Source organism: Sapajus apella, unplaced genomic scaffold (assembly GCF_009761245.1).
Source record: "Sapajus apella isolate SASKATOON/1434 unplaced genomic scaffold, GSC_monkey_1.0 scaffold40, whole genome shotgun sequence".
NCBI lineage: Eukaryota > Metazoa > Chordata > Mammalia > Primates > Cebidae > Sapajus > Sapajus apella.
Window position 1 is genome coordinate 1,907,376 of NW_022436980.1, and position 22,061 is coordinate 1,929,436.

At 42.8% G+C, this 22,061-nt stretch overlaps 1 protein-coding gene across 1 annotated transcript in view; it reads right to left on the reverse strand.

Moving 5' to 3' along the window:
- Window positions 1-22,061, reverse strand: part of ARHGAP31 (Rho GTPase activating protein 31) — a 114,659-nt gene that overhangs the window by 18,521 nt on the left and 74,077 nt on the right. The window contains exons 4-8 of the mRNA XM_032298991.1: window positions 14,100-14,182; window positions 13,001-13,108; window positions 12,191-12,333; window positions 5,109-5,307; window positions 2,450-2,574 (exon numbers count right to left, since the gene is read on the reverse strand). Of these exons, the coding sequence (XP_032154882.1) occupies window positions 2,450-2,574; window positions 5,109-5,307; window positions 12,191-12,333; window positions 13,001-13,108; window positions 14,100-14,182 (658 nt within the window). The remainder of the gene's footprint in view (window positions 1-2,449; window positions 2,575-5,108; window positions 5,308-12,190; window positions 12,334-13,000; window positions 13,109-14,099; window positions 14,183-22,061) is intronic.

Here is a 22,061-nt window from a genome sequence, read left to right on the forward strand (position 1 = left end):
TGAACCTCTTTCATGGCTATACCACTGATTCTGCAACTGAAATTCTCTCTGACGTGCTTAAGCAAATCTCTTTTTATAGATTAAGAGTTTCTGGTTAGGTACTCTTCTCCCCAGTTTCTCCCTTAAGAATCCTATTTTCTGATTTGTATCTGTCTTGCCATACTTGTGGCAATCTGTCCTCTTAATTCAGGCTATCTTTCCATTTTATGCAAGCTGAGTTTTGCCATGAATTGATTATGGATGCATACCCAGAATCCATTTCCCTTCTGTCCTTTGCACAGAGCTCTTGCACTTCTTGGGTGTGAGTGCTATTCCTCATGCCAGGGGTTGGCTCAGGAACCCAGGCCGCAGCCACTCAGCATAAGGCACATCCTTGACAACAGGGACTGAACTGTGTGGCTCAGTGAAGGATACAGAGACAAGGGGAATTTTGATGGAGCCTTCTGGAAAGAAGGGTCCCTGCTCTTAGGAACAAGCTACCAGAAATATTCTTTCTCCCTCTGGGCCTAGTGGAATAGTCGGTGGAAAAGCCTGGAACTACTACAGCCACTTTGCCACAGCAAAGGAAGCCAGTGTGGGAGTAAAGCTGATCCAAAGGGGAGGGCACAGCTGGGGAAAACACAGAGAAATGGAGACAGAGCCCCTGAATTAAACCATCCCTGGAGCCTTCCCTGTATTTGGGTGTTAATTGCAGAAGCCAGTGAATCCCCTCATTGCATAAGTTGATTGAATTGATTTGTCATTATTTACAGCCTAAATCGTTGAAACTGCTCTACTGTGACACCACTCCTTACTCTAACAAGCAAGCATAAGATTTCTAACATCTGAACTTTCTGATTCTTGGCATGTAATTAGATTATCACCAGGTTTGAGGAAAGACCTTAAAAATATTCTCACAGTTTTCCTATAGGAATTAATGTTTCCCCCACATCTCTATTAAACATTTCAACATTTAGAAACCTACCACCTAGTTTTGATAATTATTGACCTTTTGACATATATTTGCATTATCTATTTTTGTACTGATATTTATCTACCTACCTATAATTTGCTGACTTATTTGAAAGTATCAATAAGATACTTTCTGCTTCATCCTTAAATATATTAATTTTAGCATATGTCTCCTAAGAACCATTAGCACACTATGAAAATTTGTGATTTAATAGCCAATCTATATCCACATTTTCCCTCTTTGTTCCCCAAATTATCTTTTGTAGCTTTTTTTGTTTTTGTTTTCTAGAGCTGGGGTTTCACCGTGTTCCTCAGCCTGGTCTTGAACTCCTGGGCTCAAGTGATCTGCCCACCTCAGCCTCCCAAAGTTTTGGGATTATAGGCATATGCCATTGTGCTCCATCACCGCTCCCTCTCTCTCTCTCTTTCTCTCTCTCTCTCTCTTTAACCAGGATCCAAACAAAGTTTGTTCACTGCATTTGTACATTTATATTTTACACCTTGGTTTCATAACTATTGCCTCCATTTTAATCATACTTTCAATCTATAACACTAAAGATCATTATGAAAATTTTTCTTGGGCTTCTCTTTTCTGACATCATATTCATCTGCACTGGTTAAATTACCCATTATATACGGCTCCCTCAGTTCCTTCCTGTATCAATTTCTATTCACTACTCAGAAATAAGTCCCATGGGGCAGCATCCTACTTTAAAAATCATGATGCTAGGGGAAAAGGGACAGATCTTTACAGCAGAATTCTAATTAATAGAAAATCATCATCTAGCAAACACCATAGGAATAACTGTTACATCCAAGAACCATTAAGGGATCCAAAAACTCATAACAAAGAGCACTTTAACCAAGGGATCACAGTTCTCCTCACATGCAATAAGACATTGACATCATGTACCACATTGAGTCAGGCACAGCATCACTTCTGTAGGATTTCTGCAAAAATTCCTAACCTCAGTCTAGCCATGAGAAAACACTGGACAAACTCTCCTTGAGGTAAGTTCAACTAAATAAATGGCCAGTACTCTTCCAAATTATCATGGTCAAAAAGACAAAGGAATTGTCCTAGATTGGCAGAGGTTAAGGAGACATGACAACCAAATGCAATATGGGATCCTGGAATGGATCCTAGACAAGTAAAAGAACAGTAGTGGGACAGCTGGCCAAATATGAATAAGATCTGCAAATGCGTTAGTAGTATTGTATCAATATTAATTTTTGGCTTTGATAACTATATTATAGTTACACGAGATGTTAACATTGGGAGAAGATGCACGGAAGGTATACAGGTTCTCTGTGTACTAGTTTTGCCTTTTTTTTTGATAAGTCTAAAACATTTTTTAAAAAGGACTCCTCTTCCCCTAGTTAATTTACAAGTTTCTCTTTCAGAGCTAGTGTGCTTGATATGATCAAACCAAAGACTTAATAAGCAGAGCTAGGAAACTAATACTTGTATCATAAAACAATTGCTGTTGATTCTTACCCGAGAGCCTCTGTCCTCTCACAAATACACTCCCATTTCTACTCAGCTTTGATTTGGAGTCCGATCCAGAACGTCCCAGGTTAAATATTGACTTCCACTTCTTTGATTTACTGGAGAGCTTTCGCCTAAGAAAAACAAGACATAAGGGGTTAGTTTGTTAACTAGTCATTTCAAGGGGGCTTTTAAATAGAGAGCAAATATTCCAATTATGTCCTTAGTTATGAATGGCTCTGATATTTCAGGAAATTTCCCGCTAAAATCCAAGGTAAGCTGGATTCTCACCCTGTCTAGAGATGGTTAGTGGCCTTGCTTGGTTAGGTGACCAAGCAAGAATTTCATGAGTCACAGGAAACTGTATTTCCCAGGGCAAGAGGTAAAAGTGTATTACTAAAGGCAGAGGTAGGGCCAAAAAGAGGCAAGGATAGGTGGAAATCTCAGAGGTCACAAGCAAAGACACAATTCTGGGAATTCTGATAAGAACTTTTGTTCTGTAATTTCAAAGACACCATTCATTCATTTCATTCATTTATTCATTTGTAGAGATGGGGGTCTCACTAGCTTGCCCAGGCTGGTCTTGTACACTTGGCCTCAAGCCATCTTTTCTTGCTTCAGCCTCCCAAGTGCTGGGATTACAGGACTGAGCCACCGTGCATGGCCAGTTTTTATACAGGAGTAAGCACTAAATACCATATGGACCTTGGTCCTGTTAGGATCCTGCACTGTAGCCACACTGCTGGGACATCCACAGGCAAAGAGAGGGCTAGGGAAGACATTCATGGACTGAAAGGGTTGGAAGAGAAAGCCGACCTGGAAAAGAGTCTAGCCTGGTGAGGCTGAGGAGATTAGCAGCCTGCTGGGTGTGGTCAATTATTACTGCAGAGAAATGCAGAGGGTAGTTGGTGTGTCTCTGGCTTAGCCTCACACCAGGCTGCTTTGGTGAGATGGGGAAAGGGGAGCACTAAAGACCATATGGCTGGGTGGAGAGAGTCTGGCACCCCAGTGGTCACCATGGAGGCCTTGCCCTGCTGTGGCTCTGCCTAGCCATTGGAATGTATAAAGCTTCAGGATGAAAACCTGCAACTTGTGGGTCCCACAAAGGACCTATTCTCTGCAAGGCCCTCATGGAAAGTCCAGATCTCAAGCCCACTGTCATTTTTTGTTGTTGTTGTTGTTGTTTTTGAAACAGGTCTTGCTCTGTTACCCAGGCTGGAGTGCAATGGTGCAAACAACGCTCACTGTAGTCTTGACCTCCTGGGCTCAAGCAACCCTCCTGCCTCGGCCTCTCGAGTAGCTGGGACTATAGGCACATGCCACCACACCCAGCTAATATTTTTATTTTTTGTAAAGGCTAGGTCTTACTATTTTGCCCAGGCTGGTCTCGAATTCCTGGGCTCACACGATGCTCCCACCTTAGCCTCCCAAAGTGTTGGGATTACAGGTGTGAGTTACAGTACCTGGGCCCAGGATGCTTTTATGATCCTTCTGAGATAGCTTTGCAGTGTGTGGTGGTTTTCTTTGTACTTGGCCTGGATTTTGTCAAGTTTTTATCCTTGGGTAGTATTTTATAGGGTGGCATACCTTTGGGTATGGTGCACTCCAGGTGTGGTTGAAAGCACCGAGAAAATGCATTTGATGGTCTTTCCAAGGTATTCTTCTTCCTGATCCCTGGAGGATCAGGAGGAAATGAGACTTATTTTCCAGGGATTTAGGGAAAAAAGCAGTGGGCCTCAGTCTCAAGAAAACACAGTCCACACTTTCCAGGACACAGATGGGTTTCTCACCAGATGAGTTCCAGATGTGCCACTCCTATAGCATGCAGTGTGACTGGCATCTCCTAGTAGTGCAAGGTGGCAGCCTGTATAAGAGGTGTCTGTTTTCATACCTCTTTTCACTGACCAAACAGTGGGGATGACACCTTCAACAGAAAGGTTGCCTTTCAGCCCCTCCACCTACAATCTGCCTAGAATTTAGGACTCCTGTTCAATCCCTGCTTCTTTCTACCGTGGGGTGTGAGTGAGTGGGTGGGTAAAGACCCAGGTGGCAACAGAGGAAGTGACAGGGAAAAATGAGGAAAGAAAATATTCTATCAATAAAAACAATGCTTGATTTGTTTTAGAGATGAGGGAGGGCTCTGACAGGCTCTACAAGGAGGCCAGGTTTGCATGTCCCCAAGTGCTGCTTACCCAGAGCAATCAGCCTAGAGTGACACTATTTGTCAAGGTATCCTCCATCAGAACACTCAACCCTATGCTTTTTGTATCATCATGTGGGGAAGGGAGGGTCAGGGGAGGGGATCACATTTTTGTTTTTAGTAAACTTCCTTTTGTAAACACCAAGCCTGATTTGTCGACACTAAAAAGTCAGGAATTTCCATTGTGACTCGTGATGTGACTCCTATAACACTATCCCAACAGGATTCCTGATCAAAGGGAGATTGGGGGCCTTGTTAACTTTGGGGCAGTGCATGTATAAAGGCATCAACCGCTGGTGAGAGGGACTTGTAGAGATAGCTCCCTTCTCTTCTGGAATGTTTCCTTAATACTCCTACCCAGACATAACCTCCAACCCACACTGCCATCTTGGTCCTGAGATTGTTATATACCTCTCTTCCTCTTTTCTGTTCAACCACACATCTAGAATTTAAAATAGTGCCACTTACTTATTGTCTGGTAATTCAAGGACGGTGTGGAAGAGGGTGCCCATGGGAGGGACAATCTCAGGCAGGCTGTTCTCCCTCCTTTCTTTGCGAGCAGGATGGTTAGTGGCCAGGCTGCGGGCCTGAGCTTCCTCCAGGCTCACCAGCTTCATGGGCAGGGAGAGGGCTGGCAAGGTCAGGCTTTTCATGATGGGCCGGTTTTCTGTAAAGGCAAGGGAAGACTTCAGTCTTGGAGGAGGCCTACCCACCACATCCATCCAGACTCCCCATCCAGAGTCCCTCCATTCCTGATCCCATGACAGGGGCTGAGTGCCACCCTGCCTTCTCTTGGGCATGGTGGGGCCTAGAGCTGAGGTCCCAGGAAACTGATGATGCTCTTGGCCAGACCTGCCAGAGGACAAACAGGGGCTATAGGAGGTAGCTGTGACTACCATACTTTTTAGAGAGGGACCACTCATTCATTCATTCATGCCTATGACAAACATTTATTGAACACATACTGTGAGCCAGAGTGACAACAATGAGTCCTTACTCCTGAAAACTCTGCTTAGTGCTTTGGCCAGATGGGAGTGTCTGTCCAGCCACAGATGTAGCATAACTCTTCCAGAGTAGGGCAGGAGGCTGCCTCTCCTTCCCGCAGCTGGAGAGCACATGCTCCAAGGCCATTTCAAGTTAGAACCTCTACTTTCCCCAGATCACCCAGGCTTATATCCCTGCCACAGGAAGTATTTTACAGCCTATACTATTCACTGTGGTTTTTTCACTCACTACTCAGCTGTCTTCTAGTGTATGTAACTGATCCTTTCCTATTCTACGGCATTTGTTTTTAGGAATGGAAGTGATGATGACAATCACTGATATACAGGATTATCTATATTCTCCAAGTCAGTGGCTCTCACCTTGGGTGATTTTGTGCACCACTCCCCTCCCTACCCAGGGACATCTGGCAATGTCTGGAGATAGTTTTGATGGTCATCAGTGTGTGTGGGAGTGTTACTGATATCTAGTGGGCAGAGGCCAGGGATGCTGTTAAACGTCCTGCAATGCACAGAGCAGTGCCTCACAATTTAGAATTATCCAGCACTAAAGAAAAACAAACAAACAAACAAAAAAGAAGTATCCAGCACTAAATATCAATAGTGCTGAGGCTGTGCAACTGATTTAAGTTAAAAAATAGTCTAAGTTTGCATCTATTTAGTTTTTGGTGACCTTGTCAGTTTTCTATGACTTCTAAAGTAGTAAACAGAGTCAAGGATAACTTAGACCAACTGAAATCACTTTTGGTGGAGAACTCACTATTTTCAGAAAGCAGATTGATGGCACTATTTCTCTTTGCAGAGCATGACCCTCTGTGGGTGGGAAGAAGTAAAACCATTGAAAAAGGGCCTCATGGAAAATGGAGACAACTATTATGTGATAGTGGGGTGTTTCTGGGGAGGATTAGGATGGTCTTCATTCAGTAGGACTACTATTAAATATAGCCTGGGATCCTGAAAACTTTTCAGTAAACCTTCTGACTTTCACACAGTCTTTTTATTCAATCCAAAGAGGGTTAATAATATTTAAATTTGGTCGGGTGTAGTGGTTTACACCTGTAATCCTAGCACTTTGGGAGGCTGAGGCGGGCAGATCATGAGGTCAGGAGTTCGAGACCAGCCTGACCAACATAGTGAAACCCCCATCTCTACTAGAAATACAAAAATTAACTGGGTGTGGTGGTGGGTGCCTATAATCCCAGCTACTCAGGAGGCTGAGGCAGGGAAATCCCTTGAACCAGGGAGGCAGAGGTTGCAGTGAGCCGAGATCATGCCAGTGCACTCTAGCCTGGGTGACAGAGCGAGACTCTGACTCAAAAAAAAAAAAAAAAAATTAAATTTAATCTACTTTGAATATTTTGTCAAAGACTCTCACAGATTCTAGATTATTTCTGATTATGTATTTGCTTAAAAATACATAAAAATAAATATGTACATTAACTCACTCTTGGAGCAATTGCAACAAGGGGAAGAACATAAGCTGCAGGGTCAGAAGACCAAGGTTAGTGCCCACCTCCCCCCTCAGTTCCATGCTCCTAGGACAAAGGCCTGCTCATCATCTCTGCTTAGATGTTTTTGTTGTTGTTGTTGTTGTTGTTAGTTAAGTTTTTGTTTTTTGTTTTTTATTTTGAAACAGAGTTTCGCTGTGTCACCTAGGCTGGACTGCAGTGGTGCAATTTTGGCTCACTGCAACCTCTGACTCCTGGGTTCAAGCGATTCTCCTGCCTCAGCCTCCTGAGTAGCTGGGATTACAGGTACAGCCACCACACACAGCTAATTTTTTGTATTTTTAAAAAAATAGTGATGAGGTTTTACCATGTTGGCCAGACTGGTCTCAAACCCCTGACCTCAAGTGATTTGTCTGCCTCAGCTTCCCAAAGTGTTGGAATTACAGGCATGAGTCACTGTGCCTGGCCTCTATTTAGGCATCTCTAACTTTACATTTCCTAACAGACCTTGCAATCTGTGCTCCTCTGCTCTACTCTGGTACCTCCTCTCACCTTCTCCATGTCAATAGGAGGCACCATGGACCATCCAGTGCCTAAGCTAAAGTCTGGACTTATTAATTTTTATTTATTCCTTTCCTTAATGCATCTCTCCCTCCATATACAGCCTATAAGCAAAGCCTGTAATTCTACCTCCAAAATACATCTGGAGCTCAGCCACTTTCCTCCTTCCCACTGCTGTGATGCCAGTACAGGTTGCCATGATTTCCCATCTGCTTTTGCCATAGTTTCTTAACTAGTCTCCCTGCTTCCAGCCTCTCAGCGTCTCCTCCACACAGCACTGGCCTGCCCAAAACCCTCCAATGCTTTCCCAAGGCACTGAGAACAAACCCACCTCATAGCATGACCTAAAAGGATTTTTTATCTGCTTCCCCTTTCCTGTTTGCCCACTGGCCCAGTAGTCTACAAAAATATAGTAAACATTTTAAAATGTATACTCCCTTTATATATATCTGTAAATTATACATATATGCCATTGTATTTGTGTCATGTGTAATAGCAAATATATATAAAATAATAGAAATTATAAAGTATTAAGACAAAAATAAATGGAAAAAAGAAATTGGAACAGTTTCTCCCAACACCCATATCTCATTGCTTTAGTCTTTGGTACCCACCAGTGTGGGGCACCCCACTTTGAAGGTCACATTGGTTCCAGCCACACTGGCCAATGTTCTGCAACACTTCAAGCTTTCTGCCTCAGAGCTTTTACATCCTCTGTTCTCTGTCTTTGGAACATTTGCTCATAGATGCTCAGATGCCTGGCTCCCCATCTCAGTTCAAAGATCACTTCTTTGGAAACTATGATCGCTTTGTCCGAAAATTATACCCCCAAGTCACTTCAAATAAAAGCACTGGATTCAGTGCCTTCTGCTATGCTGTGAACATTTGTATTCCCCCAAAATTCATACATTAAAATAGAATACTCAAAGCAACAGAATTAAGAGGTGAGGCTTTTGATGAATAGGTCATGAGGGTGGAGCACTAATGAATGGGATTAGTGATCTTATAAAAAAGGCCAAGGGAGCTTGTTTCACCTTTCCCCATGTGAGGACGCAGTGAGAAGGTGCTAACTATGAGTAATGGGCCCTCACCACATGCTGGATCTACCGGCATCTGGATCTTGAACTTCCCAGTCTCCAGAAGTGTGAGAAATAAGTTGATTGCTTATAAGCTAACCAGTTCATGGAATCTTTTTATAGCAGCCCAAACAGACTAAGACAACTTCTAAAATATTTTCAGTTTGAAGCAGTACTCCGTCCAAATCTAAAATTCCAGAGAATAGGGCTTATTCCATTTTGTGTAAATATTAAGTATGGCACTTTACCAAAGTCAGTAAGAATTTATAATAAGAACGTTTAAATGAAATATATGTGAATAATAAGCACTGGAGGCAATCAAGAGTTAAAGGCTAAAGAGCAAACTGGATTTTAATATGCAGGACAAAAAGATGGCTAAGGCAATAGCCATAAAGAGAAAAGGCATTTTCAGGTTGGAATTAGGAACAACCTTAACATTAATAGTCATGGATGAGATTTGCTGTCCAGAAGAACATTTCCCAAAAGCCCTAGTTCTCCACAATGATTTATTTAATCTATTGTCCTTTTATTTTCCTCATAGAGGCAGAGTAGAGTTAAGGAAAGAGCACAGGTTAAAAGATTTGGGTTCAGCAGTCCACATGCAGCAAGTTACTCACTAGGTGGCTCTGGGAAGTTACTAAGCTGTTCTGGTTCCCTAGTTCTTCATGTATTAAATAAGATTGATAACTTCATGATGTTTGCTGTAATAAATCAATGAAATGCTGCATGCGGAATACCTACAACAGTGCCTGCTGTAGAGTAAGTCCCCAATAAATTTTTTGTGGGCTCAAAAGGGTGAATGAATAAATGTATACATATTACTTCTCTTCTACTTGCAAATAGGTTTCATATAGTTTAAAAGAAAAAAATCTATAAGTGGAGAGTTGAAATAAGAAAGGCCAGCTACTCCTACATATATAACAAAGAGAATTGAAAACATATGTTCAAACTTGTATGTGACTGTTCACAGCAGCATTATACATAACCACAAAAAGTAGAAACAACACAAACTAAGGAATGGATAAAAATGTGATGTATCTATACAATAGAACATTATTCAGCCCATAAGAAGAAATGAGGTACTGATATATACAACAACATGAACAAACCTTGAAAACATATGCTAAGCAAACAAACAAAATCAAAACAAAACAAAAAACAAACAGTTGGCCAGGCGCATGGCTCACACTTGTAATCCTAGCACTTTGGGAGGCCAAGGCAGGCAGATCACTTGAAGTGAGGAGTTTGAGACCAGCCTGGCCAACATGGTGAAATCTCTTCTCTTTTTTTTGAGACGGAGTTTCGCTCTTGTTACCCAGGCTGGAGTGCAATGGTGCGATCTCAGCTCACCGCAATCTCCGCCTCCTGGGTTCAGGCAATTCTCCTGCCTCAGCCTCCTGAGAAGCTGGGATTACAGGCACGCGCCACCATGACCAGCTGATTTTTTGTATTTTTAGTAGAGACGGGGTTTCACTATGTTGACCAGGATGGTCTCGATCTCTTGACCTCGTGATCCACCCGCCTCGGCCTCCCAAAGTGCTGGGATTACAGGCGTGAGCCACCGCGCCCGGCCTGTGAAATCTCTTCTCTACTATAAATGGAAAAGAAAAAAAAATTAGCCAAGTGTGCTGGTGTAAACCTATAATCCCAGCTACTCAGGAGGTTGAGGCAGGAGAATGGCTTGAACTTGGGAGGCAGAGGTTGCAGTGAGCCGGGATCACGCCACTGCACTCCAGCCTGGGCAACAGAGTGAGACTCTGTCCCAAAAAAAAAAAAAAAAAAAAAGTCACAAAACACCATATATTGCATGATTCCATTTATATGAAATGTGCAGAATAGGCAAATCGATACAAACAGAAAGTAGGCTAGTGGTTGCCAGGGCCTCTGGGGAGGGGAATATGCAGAGTGATTGCTTAATGAGTATGGGGTTTGTTATGGTTTAAATGTGTCCCCCAGAGTTCACGTGCTGGAAACTTGATCCCCAATGCAACACTGTTGTGAGGTGGGACCTTTATGAGGTGATTAGGTCATGAGGGATCTGCCCTTCTAAATGGATTAATGTCATTATTGCAGGAATGGGTTCATTATTGTAGTAGTGGGTTTGTTATAAAAGCAAGTTCAGCCCCCTCTCTCACATTCTCTTGACTTTCCATCTTCCACCACAGGAGGATGCAGCAAGAGGATAAGGCCTTCACCAGATGCTAGCCCCTTGATTCTGGACTTCCCAGCCTCTGGAACCATGAGAAATGAATTCCTTTTCATTGCAAATTACCCAGTCTATGGTATTCTGTTATAGCAGCACAAAACAGATCAAGACAGGTTTCTTTTTGGACTGATGAAATTATTTTGGTATTAGACACTGATAATGGTTGTATAATTCTGTGAATATACTAAAAATGGCTGAATTTTACACATTAACATGGCTAAAATAATGAATTTAATGTTGTGTAAATTTTATCTCAATAAAAATAATTTTTAAATGGTCATAAACTACATAGAGGACAGGGTAGGGATCAAAATTTGATACTAATTGCAACAGATTATTCTGATAACTGGTTCTTCCAAAATACTGGATGAACTGGAAGGGAGTTCTTTGATCAGCTAAAAAGTATTTTGCAGATATGGTTTTTATACACCAGTGATTCTCCAGGCGTGGACCTGAAAATCAGCATCAGCATCACCTGGAAACTTGTTAGAAATGCAAATTATCAGCCACACTCCAAACATATTAAACTAGAAATTCTGGGGATGAGGTCCAGAAACCTTGGTTTAACAAGCTCATCAGGTAACTCTGATTTACACTCTGATGTTGGAAAAATCACTCTCCTACACCAGGCTTCCTGGTCAGCTGGATTTTTGGTTTTTACCAACTGGGTTCACAGGAGTTGAATTCACTCCTAGGGCTCATTATGTTCATCATAAGATACCCACAAACACACTCATTTTTGTATGCCTACTGCCTGGTGCAGTGCAGAAAAAAGTCAGCACTCAAGAAATTCTTGAGAAGAGAATGCATTCTGAACATACATGTGAGTATGAACACGCTGCCTCTTAACTTGTTCCTCTAAGACTTGAAGGTGAAAGTATAAAGGTCTTGTGAAATATACTGAAAGTAAAGATGAAATCTAATTGTCAAGGAGAAGAATGCCAGCAGTACCTCTTTTAGAGAATAACTCAGAGTTTAAGAACTCACTAAAACTAGTAGAACATTATTCCAGTTCTATTTCGCCATACCACATTCACACGATAGGCCATGTATGTAACTGATTAGAAACATGCTAAAGCCACATGCAAATACACTATAGCTTCACTTCACACATACAAATGTACATATGCATGGTCCTCAGATACTGAAACACAGTAGTCAGCATACACACAGCCAACGCTCAGGGCTAGAACTGAGTACCTCCACTAGTTGCAAGAAAGAAGAGGCTGGTGGTGTGTATGCTAGGAGGAGTCCTTACCATCATTCTCCAGAGACCCAGGTGCACCATTGTTAAAGATTTGATCAACATGATTCAGTATGAACTCAATCACCACCTGCTGGACCCGGACTGCAAGGAAGGCTGCATCTCCATTGCAACCAGTGGCTTCGATTTCTTTAGACCTACAGTGCGGAAGAAACACATTCAGTGAGTGAGTTTGCCTTACAACCTGAAGCAGCAAGGGGAGCCAGCTGGCCTTCTGCACAAGCCCTGTCACCTAAATTGATACAGTTTATAGAATATTTTAACTAAGCCAATTAAAGGAACTCTCCAAAGGCTGTGAAGCCCAATAAACTGAACAAATTTGAAACAGTTACCAGGTACTCTACATTGCAATACTATAAACACTATCCTGTAAACATACAGAGATTGACTTTTGTTTTCTGCATAGTATGCTTTCCATTCCCCCTAACTGAAATGTGATCATTTATGAAATCATATGAAGCAGCTGATTCAGGTTGCAGCCAGCTGTGACTCCACCAAAACAAGCCAGTGAGCCCCTAAGACAACAAAGGCCTTTTCAAGAAATTGTAACATACAGACCCCTAACTTCCGCCATATTGTGGCTATAACCAACAATGCCTTTGGAACTCAGTTTCCAAGTTAGCAGGGAGAAAGCTTAGGCTATTATCACCTAAATCACCTTTCATTCATATGTGCTATAATGACCACTTAGCCACAGATTTGCCTTAAAGGGGCTTCAATTCTGAAGAGTCCCATCTTCATTTCAATCAGGGGGCTGCTCTGAGCTCCCCCAGGGTGGTGACACGGGGAGGGTGCAGTGGTTACCTGAGGAGGTTTGGCGCCCACACCAGGGCCAGGTTCCGGGCGTGCATGTTGGTCTTGCTGCTGAAGGAGGCAATGTGGGCCAGGTGTCGAATCAGGTATTCCAAGGTCCTAGAATGGTTTGTTTTTTGACAAAGAAACTTCAGTGCCTGTGCGAAGCCCAACATGTAGAGATAATTTCTAAGTTTGGATTTAAGAGACTCTACATATTTCTATCTTACGAATTTTGAAGGAATATTGGGAAGATGTCAAGATTGATGGAAGTAATTTTCTTGCGCCTAGGCACACTGGCCCAGGGTGGGGAAGGGGGTCCATCTTGTCAGATGTAAGCAGAGGCCTGTGGAGCACCAGCCAGAGACAGAACCAGGGAGTCACAGCACCTCATAGCCTGGAGGCTCTTAGTGGCCATTTGTTCCTCCTTTCCAGAAGGGTAGGACGGCCTCCACGCAGTTTTGAAATAGGCTCTTATCTAGGCTCGTTTTCATAAAAATTCTTCCAGCTACAGGGATTGTGGTACTTGTTAGGGAGCTAATTTCATAGATAAACAATATTTATTATTGCTACGAAGGTCTTTCTCATACCACATAAAAATCTGCCCCCTTGTAAAGAATGGGCAGGCATTGGGAACACTGGGAAAGGTGGCAAAATTAGGGGGCTAAACTGTGAGAATGAAATGAAAGGATGAGATGATGTAGGGGATGGTACTGATGAGCAAACAGATCAATCAGCCAATGCTCAAGAGCCCATGGTCAGCCCCTGTTGAAAAGCTACCTTGGTTGCCATAGATTTGGTTATGCTACAAATCTGGGTATGAACCAAGAATGCCACCAAGAGGCTTGTATGCATCATTGGAATGACTTCCTGAGGGATTCTGAGGGGTGTTCTACAGGTGACTTGGAGACGGGCTGCTCCTTGCTGCCAATGGCCCTGGTCAGGCGCCAATTCACTTCGATAATAGTGACCTGTTCACCAACTTCAAAATGCCCTTGAGAAAGCCTAAACTGGCTACTGTCCACTACATTGGCTCCTTTTCATGATGCCAGCCTCTTTGGTGTTACATTGCACTGAGAGACCACACCTTTCTTTTCCCAACGATTCTCACCTATAGTGGGATGGGGGAAGCTCCTGGATAACATTTTGGATTCGGGCCAGTTGGCCTTCTTCCGGGCAATGCGACACTGCCTCCTGTAGGGAAGAACAGAAAACAGCCAGTGAGTGCTTGAGAGCAGGACAGCCATCTCCATGTGTTGGGATCATTCGAGCCCTCGTACTCCAGCCTCACAACCATGCCCCGAGATCACCCTTCCAAGAAGCATGCTTTACTATGAAAACAAGCAACCCACTACAGTTTCTGTTAGTTCTGGATGTGCAGGGTCTCACCTTGTGTGCACAGGAGGTGATGGGCTGCCTGGGACTCTGGGCATCCTGAGATGGTTGCTAGGTGTCTTGTAAGAATGTGTAGAATCTTGGGTGTGTCTCAGGGGCAGAGAGCCACAGAGATTCACACAGAGAGATAAAGAGATAGAGACAGGCCCAGCATGGTGGTGCCTGCCTGTTATCCTAGCTACTCAGGAGGCTAAGGTGGGAGGATTGCTTGAGCACAAGAGTTTGGATCCAGCCTAGTGACATAGTGCCACCCGTCTCTAAAAGAATAAATAAATAAATAAATAAATAAATAAAAGAGACAGAGATAGAATGAGATGGAGATGACAGGGCAGTACCAAGTCCATTCAGCCGGCTATCTTTGTGGGTGCAAACAGCTACTCCCCACGTAGCCCGTGACTACTCCATGACCTCAAAGACTTGGCTGCTGCCTGTTCTAGAAGCCAGGAAGCGGGGAAGATGTACCTTGCTCGGCAGGGATAACAGCATTGTCCCTGAAAGCTGGTGGCCTTGCCCAGACTTGCTCTCCAGTTACTTGCTGTGTGGGGATTTTGTTCCCCCATCAGCCCAGGTGCCTTCAAGGAGAGGCAGGAATAGCAATAAAGGCAGTGTGATTACAGGCTGGCCCACATCCGTCTCTCACCTGCTGGGGTTGCTGTAGGATGCAGGCACCCGTGGGCAGATTCCCTTGGTCCCTTCCCTGCGCCCCTGTTCTCAGAATCTGTCCTGCTCATGGCCCCTCCCGCTGTAGTGTGAGTGCTCATGAACTGCCAGCATCTGAGCAGTGCCTGAGTCTATGGTCCATGGTAACCACAGCTTGCTTTCTTTTTTCACTGAGATATAATTAATGTACATTAAAAATGTGCAGATCTTAAGCTATAGCTTGTATTTTAGTAGAGACGGGATTTCACTGTATTGGCTATGATGGTCTCGATCTCCTAACCTCATGATCTACCTGCCTTGGCATCACAAAGTGCTGAGATTACAGGCACGAACGACTGTGCCTGGCCAAATTCAAGATCTTAGAGCCCATTTTAAAGTATATTTTGATCTAGGTGGGTTACCTAGGTATATACATATGAAAAAACTCATCTTAAGCTATAGCTTAAGATTTTGACCTAGGTAACCCACCTAGATCAAAATATACTTTAAAATGGGCTCTAAGATCTTGAATTTGGCCAGGCACAGTCGTTCGTGCCTGTAATCTCAGCACTTTGTGATGCCAAGGCAGGTAGATCATGAGGTTAGGAGATCGAGACCATCATAGCCAATACAGTGAAATCCCGTCTCTACTAAAATACAAAAATTAGCCAGGTGTGGTGGTGTGTGTCTGCAATCCCAGCTTCTTGGGAGGCTGAGGCAGGAGAATTCCTTGCACCATGGAGGCAGGGGTTGCAGTAAGCTGAGATCATGCCACTGCACTCCAGCCTGGCGACAGAGCAAGACTCTGTCGAAAAAAAAAAAAAAAAATCTTTAATTCAGAGGCATACATCACTTACTCATACTCAGTCTTGGATTTCCTCCCAGTGCTAGAAACTTGCTTTACATTTATACATAATGAAAGGTACAATCATGGAATATCTTAATTAATTTGATAAATATTGCCCCTTGCCATATAACCCCAAATAAGATCTTAACTGTGGTGATGGTTTTCTTACGTTGTTCACCTCTGTTCAGTTTTTAGCTCCTGTGTGCTTACTGCATGTAAATACTGAATTTCACACTCTCAGTAATGAGAATTTTTAGGCACAGAAAAGTGGAAGGGAATTAACTTTACCAGCATCTTCAGTTCCTAGGACACACCAGCTAAGTATGATCTGTTTTAACCCAGAGGAGACCGCTGAGGTCTTACTCCAGCCTGGGCCTCCCAATCCCTCCCACTTTCTCCCCACAGGACTCCCTGCCATTATACTACTACAAGAATGCACTTATTTATTGGAGTTATTGCTTATTGTCTGTCTCCCTTGCTAGAACATAAGCTCTGTGAGTGCAGGGATGTGACGAATCCCTGCATCCAGAACAGTGCCTGGCGTACAGTAAGTGTGAGACATCAGGCCAGGGCTTTGCCCACCAAGTGTTTTCTTTTTTACCTTTTTTATTTAATTGAAGTAAAACAAATATACAGAAGCCCACCATGTTTTAAGGCAATCCAACTTCTCTGTGTGGAAATCTTGGGGTCTCGCATTTGAAGCAGAAGTGAGGAGAAACGTGGGACTGGGAGGATGACAGTCACAGGTGTCCCAATCTTCTGGTGGGTTTGCCAACCTAAGAACAGGCTCAGCCTAAGCAAGATCGCTGCCGCAATCCTCGCTTTGTGAGATATGCAGGGTGTAGGGTAGGGGCAAGAACAGGGCCTCCAGTAAGAATCCTGACACCTCCCTTTTCTTCCCTGGGGCTGCCATTTGGAAAACAGGATTGTGGAGAGGACCGTGGCTCTGCAAGGCAGTGAGAACCTCACAACAAGGAGCCGAGGGAGAGAAGCTCTGGGGGAGGAAAGGGCTGCGGGAATGCTCTGTGGACTCTCCCATGTTCTACTTTGCACACACAGGGAGGGGTGGGGAGCTTCTCTTCATCTCTCTGCAAAGCCAGAATCATGCTTCGCAAACATTGTACCACTAACCCCACCCTGCTTTAAAAAATGTGTCTGAGGAATAAAGGTGTAGGTCAATTTAACAACCCTCATGGAAAGTTCCTTTAATATTTTAGGAAGCTGTTAGTCATCTTTGTTCTCCAAGAGGCGGGACAGGCTCATCCCAAGATGCCTGCAGGTCCCATTTGGGATTGGTGTTTATTTCATTATTTTCAACCTCTCCCCATCCTACCCCAAACCTCTCAAGAAGCTTTCTAAATCCATGTTTTCCTTCTGGAGGGGCCTGACCGCTGCAAACTTATTTTTAGCTTCTCTACGTTCTCCCATTAGGACCACAGAATCCATAGCTGGGCAACTGGAGAATGGGAGTGGGAATTTTACCTGCTCCAATTTTTTGCCTATAAGACAATCTCACTCAGCATTAGCCAGCCAAGATGGATAATGGTTAAATCTTAGAAGATCTAGGATGAATCTGTGACTATTTGTTCTCTCCAAATCAGTATCAGTAAGGCCAGCTTCCTGCCCTTGGAGGATGCTGGCAGAGGCTGGGCTCTTGTCCTCTGTGGTAGGACCCTCACTCTGGGTTTCTGTTTACTCAAAGCCACCACAGTCCCTGGGCTCAAGTCCCGCTGCCCGGACAGGCCTGTCACCAGGGTGGCCCAACACAAACCGTCTGAGGCTCTCCCTTCCAACAGCATCCCCGGCTGCAACTTTAACTTTTTATTTATTACTTAAAATTATCAAACCATGTTTATTATTTTAAGGTATTTTAAGCTATTTACTTGATTTTTAAAAAGTAATTCATGCACATAATTTTTTTTAAAAAAGGAAAGTATTCAAGAGCAGGTACAAGGAAAATTAACCTTCTTTCCAACTACAGACTCCAGAGGAAGCACTGTGTGTCCTTCAGGATAGCCGTTATACCTACGTCTTCATTACGCCTGTGGAAGCAAGCACTCCTAAGTGAGCTGGTCCATCTGCAAATTCCCCTGCTCCATCTCCCATCATATCCACCTGCCTTGCTCCATGCAGGCCGCACTGGGCTCCACATGCCCCCTAAGCAAGCTCAGCGTGTCCCGGCTGCCCCAAGGCCTTTGCACCTGTGGTTTCTTCTTGGCACCCTGTTTTCTCAGATACCTGCATAATTTGTTCCTTCACTTTATTCTCGCCTCTGTTCAAATGTCACCTCAGAAAGAGTCCGATGATTATCCTGTCTTAAACAGGAATCCACATCATTCTCTCTTCTGTGCCCTGCATTATTTTTCTTCATAGTACTTATCAATAGTTCTCATTATGGATCTATGTCTTACATTTGTGTATCATCTGTCCCTTCCATTAAAATGTAAGTTTCACAAGCCCAAGGATTTTCTCTGCTCTGTTCACCATTAAATCTCTGCACCTAGAACTGTGCCTACCAAGTGTACATAGTAGATGCCCAATAAATACTGTTGAATGGAAGGAGGTAAATGAGTCAATATTTTGCTTTGTGCTTGAAAATGCTAAATAGCCTTATTTGGGCCACCCTTCCAGAACACTGCCATCCTACGATCATTCCCCATCATGATGAATACCAGCATTGCAGAGGCAGCTCCTTTTCACTCTGGGCTCCTGACAGGATGAACAATATCCTGGTTTGCCCAAGACTGAGAGTTTTCCTGGAACATGACATTTTTGGTGTTGAAACAGGGAGAGTCCCTGGCAAACCAAGACAATTGGCTACTGTCCCCTTTTGCAGCCATCTTGAGCTCACAACCAGCCTGCCTTTGCCTGTTACAAGGTGTCAGTTGTCTGCCTTAAGTGCTATTGCTTTTTTTGTTTTTTGTTTTGAGACAGAGTATCATTCTGTCGCCCAGGCTGGAGTGCAGTGGCGCAATCCCGACTCACTGCAACCTCCACCTTCCAGGTTGAAGCAATTCTCCTGCCTTAGTATCATGAGAAGCTGGGATTACTGGTGCACATCACCAGGCCTGCATAATTTTTGTATCTTTATAGAGATGAGGTTTTCACCATGTTGGCCAGGCTGATCTCTAACTCCTGACCTCAAGTGATCTGCCTGCCTTGGCCTCCCAAAGTGTTGGGATTACAGGGGTAAGCCACTCAGCCCAACCCTAAGTGACATTTCAAATATAGTTGCGAGTCAACAAATCTGTAGGAAAATATTTCCTAAGTAACAGTTACCAAAATTTCCAGTAGCGAGCAGGTAAGTACAACAATGAATAAAATAAACACAGTTCCTGTCATTGAGAAGCTTACGATTTAACCCAGGGAGACTAACACATAAAGACATTATTTTGGCCAGGGCTTGATGGCACATGCCTGTAGCCCTAGCTACTCTGGAGGCCGAAGCAGGAGGGTTGCTGGACCCCCTGTTTGAGGTTACAGTGAGTTATGATTATACCACTGCACTCCAGACTAGGGGACAGTGCAAGAGTGCATCTCTAAAATAAATAAATTTTGAAAAACTTAAAAAGATACTATTTCAGCATAAATTAAATATACATTCTGACAGGTGAAAATTTTAATTAAAAAAGAAAAAGGCAAATACATAATTTAACACCTCTCTAAATGGCCTTCTAAAAATCTCCAGTCAGCAACTTTTTCCTGTTTGGGGTATAATAATTTTAGCTGGATCAATCTGAACAAAACTAAATGTTTCCTAAAATAAATGTTGGTGTTCTTTTCTGATAAAAATGAAATGTAATGTAGTATGTTGAATAACTGCTCTCAAAGATATCAAATCCTAATTCCTGGAACCTGTGTTACCTTATTTGGAAAAGAGTCTTTGTAGATGGGTTAAATTAAGGATGTTGAGTGGGGAGATTATCCTCGATTATCTGGGTGCGTCCTAAATGCAGTCATAGTTATCTACATAGGAGGCGGACAGAGGGAGATTTGACACAGACAGAAGAAAAGGCAATGTGGCCCTGGAGGCAGAGACAGGAGTGATGCACCAACAAGCCAAGGAACGTCAGCAGCCATCAGAAGATGGGAGGGGCAAGGAACAGATTTTCCTCTAGAGCCTCTGGAGAGAGCACACCCTGCTGAAACCTTGACTTCAGCCCAGTGAAGCTAATTTCAGACTGCTGATCTCCACAGCTGTGAGAGAATAGGTTTCTGCTGTTTAAGTCATCTAGTTTATGGAAACTGGTTATAGCAGCAACAGGAAACTAATAAATGCACTCAAAATTAAAGTAGGAAATTTGCAGAAAATAAAAAATCCCCTTTTATCACATCATCCAGAAATAATCGCTACTAATCTACTTACAGGTAAAGAAAAAAAAAAGTTTGATCAGGCCTCCAAGCACCAAACGTGAACACTGGCTTAATTTCCTATTTAGTTGCAGATATTACATCCCCCCCCCCACCATTTAACGTTATATTATGGCATGTTTTTCTGGTTTTATGTCACTATAAAGGAATACTGTATTAGTCCTTTTTCACATTGCCATAAGAACTACCTGAGACTGGGTAATTTCTGAATAAAAGAGGTTTAATTGACTCACAGTTCCACAGGCTTAACAGGAAGCACGGCTAGGAGGCCTCAAGAAACATAATCACGGCAGAAGGTGAAGGGGAAGCAAGCATGCCTTACCATGGCAGAGCAGGACAGAGAGAGAGAGCGCGCTAAGAGGGAACTGCCACACACTTGAACCATCAGATCTTGTTAGAGCTCGTTCACCATCATGAGAACAACATGGGGAAAACCACCCCCATGATCTGTCACTCCCACCAGGTCTTTCCCTCGACACGTGGAGATTACAATTCAAGATGAGATTTGTGTGGGGACAGAACCAAACCATATCTCATACCTAAGACTGGGTGATTTATATAGAAAAGAGGTTGAATCGGTTCATGGTTCTACACACTGCACAAGCATGGTTCCAGCATCTGCTTCTGGTGAGGGCGACAAGAAGCTAACAGTCATGGTGTAAGGCGAAGAAAGAACTGGTGACGTTACATGTGAGAGAGTGAGCACGAGAGAGCAAAGTGGGAGGTCCCAAACTCTAACCAGATCTCACAGGAACTAGGAGAGAACTCATTCATCACCAATGGGATGATGCTAAGCCATTCATGTCATTCATGAGGAATCAACCCCCATGATTCAGTCACCTCCCACCAGGAACCTACCTCCAACATTAGGGATTACATTTCAACATGAGATTTAGAGGGGACAAGCCTCCAAACCATATCATATGATTAGTAAATATTTTTCAAAACTGTGACTTTTCATAGCTACACAGTTTTCACAATGATAGGTTTATCATTTATTTAAATCACCTTCTATTGTTACACATGTACTCTCCAAAATGTTGATATTGTGTATAATATCGCAATGGACATAATTGTACATCAATTATTTGTGTGCACATCTGATTATTACCCTAGAATGGAGTCCTAGAAATAGAGTTACTGGATTAAGGAATATGAGCATTTTAGTACCCTTGATAGTAATTTCATGTGATTTTTGGGGATGTCCAACCAATTTGCACTTCCAACAGAAAACTATAAAAAAGCCAGTTTCACCATAGGCTTGCTAGTATGAAATGGTAACATTAAAAATTATTTAATGTGCAACTATATTATTCTAATACATTGATACTTTTTAAAGAATTCAATTCTTTTTTTATGAATTATCTATTGAGATCCTTCGCTTATTTGTTTAATGAGGTATTATGTGTTTTACTTCTTTTTATCGATAGGTAGGTGTTCCATATAATTAAAGAACATTAATCCCCTGTCATCTTTATTGTAAATAGTTATTATATTTAGTCATTTGCCTTTTAATTTTGTTAATATATTTTAATAAAGAAAAATAGTTTATATGTAGTTCAGTTTTAAAGTCTGTTTTTTTGTGACTTTTTTCTTTGCTTTTATGGTTAGGAAACCCTTCTCCACCCTGAAATCTGCTAAATGGTAAAGACACAACTTGATTTCCTCCTTTCCCAATAGTTAGCCAATTTTCCTGGCACTGTTTATGACATTTTTCCTCCATTACTTTATTTCACATTAAGTTATTTAATACCAAAGCCTTAATTAAGTGTCATTAACTCTATTTTTAAGTAGTTTGGGAGTTATGAGACAGAACTAAAT